Source organism: Pyrenophora tritici-repentis (genome assembly GCF_003171515.1).
Source record: "Pyrenophora tritici-repentis strain M4 chromosome Unknown M4_contig_00044, whole genome shotgun sequence".
Lineage (NCBI taxonomy): Eukaryota > Fungi > Ascomycota > Dothideomycetes > Pleosporales > Pleosporaceae > Pyrenophora > Pyrenophora tritici-repentis.
Genome location: NW_027094007.1, coordinates 2,501 through 7,500, shown reverse-complemented (window position 1 = coordinate 7,500; position 5,000 = coordinate 2,501). Strand labels below are relative to the sequence as shown.

General features: G+C 51.1%; 1 protein-coding gene across 1 annotated transcript; it reads right to left on the bottom strand.

Annotated features, from left to right (window-relative positions):
• Window positions 1-67: 67 nt before the first annotated feature.
• On the bottom strand, window positions 68-478 carry PtrM4_154470 (Velvet domain containing protein; the record flags this gene model as incomplete). Its single annotated transcript, XM_066110379.1, has 1 exon — window positions 68-478. One exon carries the CDS (start codon window positions 476-478, stop codon window positions 68-70), a length of 411 nt encoding a protein of 136 aa, XP_065958596.1.
• Between the last annotated feature and the right edge of the window lie 4,522 nt (window positions 479-5,000).

Below are 5,000 nucleotides of genomic sequence, written 5' to 3'. Positions count from 1 at the left end.
ACCATCTGTGACTTTATTTATGCTCGATTCCGGAAGAAAAGGATGAAACCCAAAAGTAGTCTAATTTCTAATCATCCGCCTCATATTCGTTTGCGTTGACTATTTCTTTTGGTGCATCCTTCCGTATCGGTATCTTGATACCCTGCTGTGCAAAGCACTTACTGAGCGGTGTGCTCTCAATTACACCTGGGAACTTCTTGGCAGAGTAGACTGTAAACTGCTCTGAGAAGCTGTGTGCAAGGCAAGGACCTTTACCGTGTGTGGGGCCCTGACTCTCGGGCACCACCGTGTTTGTGCCGCTGCCAATGTCGAAGAGGCTGAGCTTGAGTCGAAAGGTGCCCTCTGTCCGGACGCTCAGATCCTGCAGCACGAACCAGAAGCCGGCTTTGCCGTCGAGGTCGTTGAGACGACAAGCGTTGACGGCATTCATGCCGATAAGATTGCGCGTGTGGTTTGAACTCATGGGTGCGGGGGGCATTATGGGTGCCTGGGTGGTTGGCCGTAAGTTTGGGCGTACGCCGGATAGCTAGCCGGCGGTCCAGGCTGCGGGTACGGGTACCCCATTACGGGGCCATGCGAATATGACGGCATGTGCGTCGTCATTCTGTACGGTGGATCGTACTGCGGAATGGCTGTTGTTACGTACTGCCGGTCTGGCGGCGGCGGATACGAGGTCGTTGTGCTACTGCTGATGCTGACTGTGGGAGCTGCGCTGGAATGCCGCACTAGGTTGACAGCGCGGTACCTTCCTGGTTCCAGAGGTCCACCATGAGGACAAAGTAGGTGCTGTCGATGTCGTTGAAGTCCAGCTCTCGCCCCGTAATCCGGTCATAGACGATGAGGCGGATACATGGCGCGGCGTTATAGGCCTGCGGTCTTTATCGCCGAATCCACACATGCGCGCTCGAATAGGTTGCTGTTCGACCTTCAACTCATATCTCCTTGCACTCCCAATCAGGCGATCCTGCGGAACTACTTCTGGGCGACCGGTATTATTTCTGCTGTGCGGATTCCAGGCCATTTTGGAGTGTACAAGGGTACGATTGTGTAGCTGTGATGATGGGTAAATATTGTTGTAGATGGGCGAGGGAATAAAGAGCAAAACCCTGGGTTTTATACAGACCGGTAGCTGCAGGTGCGGCCGCATCATGTGATGCCCACCCAATGTTTGGTCCAGCTGGCGCCTATCCCAACCAGCCATGTAGTCTGCAAAAGCAGTCTATACGGAGAGAGAGCCATCACGTTCCCATTCCATTTGTCCCGCAGCGGGGATGGCGGGAACTAACGCAGAAAACCCGTTGCTTTGGTCCGTGGCGCAATCCCAGCCTTGTCGTTAGTCGCCTGCATGCGCAGCGTACTTTTTACGCCAACAACGTCGCCTGCTGTACCGCCTCTCAAGTGGGCTCAGAAGAATTGCATAAGCATCACAATCCTTTTGCGCCTAAACACGGCGTGTTTGGGCGCATAATGGTGGCGGTGGGTGCGAAAACGAGCTATCTCGTTGAATCTGGCATTTGGTTTGTATGGGGCTGCGCATGTCTACGCGATTTTGCATACAAAAATGCCGACCTCCGACGTCGTTTCCGGCCGGGGATCTGCAAACCCATAACCGCCGAGCGACATGCGTTCCTACATACTACAAGGAGCACACCTAAAGTAGTCATACTCTAGGTGGGCAACTGGGTTGGTAGAAAGCCTGGTGGCTACTCTTGCCTGTAAAAGGGTAAAGACTCTGCTGCTTGGTTATTTTTACGGGCAGCCGCTCGTCTGGTGCTGTTCGCAGCGCAGATTGGCGGCTGCTGCAACTTTTTGGTTTCATACTCGCTCGCCTTGTTTCCCAGGTAGCGGTTGGCAAAGTTAACTCTAGTCAGCGCGTTGCCCAGGACTCGGCTACTGTTGGGTGCTTGTAGGCTGACGGTGCCGCAGGCATTGCGCCGTCTACTTGCGCCCGACACCTGAAGTCCTGCTCAATTCCATGAGCGGGCGCCATTTCAGGTTTGTGGATTGCTGGCTATGCCAAAAATCTCCTAGACCTTTGGGGCTGCCCCGCCGACTAATCCGCGCCTTGTGCTGCGTGAGTCGGCGAAGGCTTCCTCCTCTTGAGGCGTACATGTAGCGGGCTGGTCACGGGCGGCGACGCCTGTCCGGCTCTGTTGCGGACCACGTCTTGGGGAACTCAGTGGGGGCAATTGAATAAGTTGCCCGCAGCGAAATGCGCCGTGTGCGCGTTCGAGGCGGGTGATTGGGGACGCTTTGGCGACCCCCTTCCTGGTACCATCCGCTCCTTTGGGGCTTAGCCGGCGTGCCTTGGCATGCTGGTGAACGATAGTTACCTGGTTGATTCTGCCAGTAGTCATATGCTTGTCTCAAAGATTAAGCCATGCATGTCTAAGTATAAGCAATTATACCGTGAAACTGCGAATGGCTCATTAAATCAGTTATCGTTTATTTGATAATACCTTACTACTTGGATAACCGTGGTAATTCTAGAGCTAATACATGCTGAAAATCCCGACTTCGGAAGGGATGTGTTTATTAGATAAAAAACCAATGCCCTTCGGGGCTCCTTGGTGATTCATAATAACTTTACGGATCGCATAGCCTTGCGCTGGCGACGGTTCATTCAAATTTCTGCCCTATCAACTTTCGATGGTAAGGTATTGGCTTACCATGGTTTCAACGGGTAACGGGGAATTAGGGTTCGATTCCGGAGAGGGAGCCTGAGAAACGGCTACCACATCCAAGGAAGGCAGCAGGCGCGCAAATTACCCAATCCCGATTCGGGAGGTAGTGACAATAAATACTGATACAGGGCTCTTTTGGTCTTGTAATTGGAATGAGTACAATTTAAACCTCTTAACGAGGAACAATTGGAGGGCAAGTCTGGTGCCAGCAGCCGCGGTAATTCCAGCTCCAATAGCGTATATTAAAGTTTGCAGTTAAAAAGCTCGTAGTTGAAACTTGGGTCTGGCTGGCGGGTCCGCCTCACCGCGTGCACTCGTCCGGCCGGGCCTTCCTTCTGAAGAACCTCATGCCCTTTACTGGGCGTGTTGGGGAATCAGGACTTTTACTTTGAAAAAATTAGAGTGTTCAAAGCAGGCCTTTGCTCGAATACGTTAGCATGGAATAATAAAATAGGGCGTGCGTTTCTATTTTGTTGGTTTCTAGAGACGCCGCAATGATTAACAGGAACAGTCGGGGCATCAGTATTCAGTTGTCAGAGGTGAAATTCTTGGATTTACTGAAGACTAACTACTGCGAAAGCATTTGCCAAGGATGTTTTCATTAATCAGTGAACGAAAGTTAGGGGATCGAAGACGATCAGATACCGTCGTAGTCTTAACCGTAAACTATGCCGACTAGGGATCGGGCGATGTTCTTTTTCTGACTCGCTCGGCACCTTACGAGAAATCAAAGTTTTTGGGTTCTGGGGGATTATGGTCGCAAGGCTGAAACTTAAAGAAATTGACGGAAGGTCACCACCAGGCGTGGAGCCTGCGGCTTAATTTGACTCAACACGGGGAAACTCACCAGGTTCAGATGAAATAAGGATTGACAGATTGAGAGCTCTTTCTTGATTTTTCAGGTGGTGGTGCATGGCCGTTCTTAGTTCGTGGGGTGACTTGTCTGCTTAATTGCGATAACGAGCGAGACCTTACTCTGCTAAATAGCCAGGCTAGCTTTGGCTGGTCGCCGGCTTCTTAGAGAGACTATCAACTCAAGTTGATGGAAGTTTGAGGCAATAACAGGTCTGTGATGCCCTTAGATATTCTGGGCCGCACGCGCGCTACACTGACAGAGCCAACGAGTTCTTTCCCTTGGCCGAAAGGTCTGGGTAATCTTGTTAAACTCTGTCGTGCTGGGGATAAAGCATTGCAATTATTGCTTTTCAACGAGGAATGCCTAGTAAGCGCGTGTCATCAGCATGCGTTGATTACGTCCCTGACCTTTGTACACACCGCCCGTCGCTACTACCGATTGAATGGCTCAGTGAGGCCTTCGGACTGGCTCGGGGAGGTTGGCAACGACCACCCCAAGCCGGAAAGTTGGTCAAACTCGGTCATTTAGAGGAAGTAAAAGTCGTAACAAGGTCTCCGTAGGTGAACCTGCGGAGGGATCATTACACAAATATGAAGCCGGACTGGGATAGGGCCTCGCTGCCTTGCCCGTCTGGCGCCATATTCACCCATGTCTTTTTGCGTACTACTTGTTTCCTTGGCGGGTCCGCCCGCCAATTGGACCTTATTCAAACCTTTTTTTCAGTTGCAATCAGCGTCAGCAAAACAAATGTAATCAATTACAACTTTCAACAACGGATCTCTTGGTTCTGGCATCGATGAAGAACGCAGCGAAATGCGATAAGTAGTGTGAATTGCAGAATTCAGTGAATCATCGAATCTTTGAACGCACATTGCGCCCTTTGGTATTCCAAAGGGCATGCCTGTTCGAGCGTCATTTGTACCCTCAAGCTTTGCTTGGTGTTGGGCGTCTTGTCTCTCTCCCGAGACTCGCCTTAAAATCATTGGCAGCCGGCCTACTGGTTTCGGAGCGCAGCACATTATTTGCGCTCTTGTCCAGCCGCGGTCGCGCGTCCATGAAGCTTCTTTCAACCTTTTGACCTCGGATCAGGTAGGGATACCCGCTGAACTTAAGCATATCAATAAGCGGAGGAAAAGAAAAACCAACAGGGATTGCCCTAGTAACGGCGAGTGAAGCGGCAACAGCTCAAATTTGAAATCTGGCTCTTTTAGAGTCCGAGTTGTAATTTGCAGAGGGCGCTTTGGCTTTGGCAGCGGTCCAAGTTCCTTGGAACAGGACGTCACAGAGGGTGAGAATCCCGTACGTGGTCGCTAGCTATTGCCGTGTAAAGCCCCTTCGACGAGTCGAGTTGTTTGGGAATGCAGCTCTAAATGGGAGGTAAATTTCTTCTAAAGCTAAATACTGGCCAGAGACCGATAGCGCACAAGTAGAGTGATCGAAAGATGAAAAGCACTTTGGAA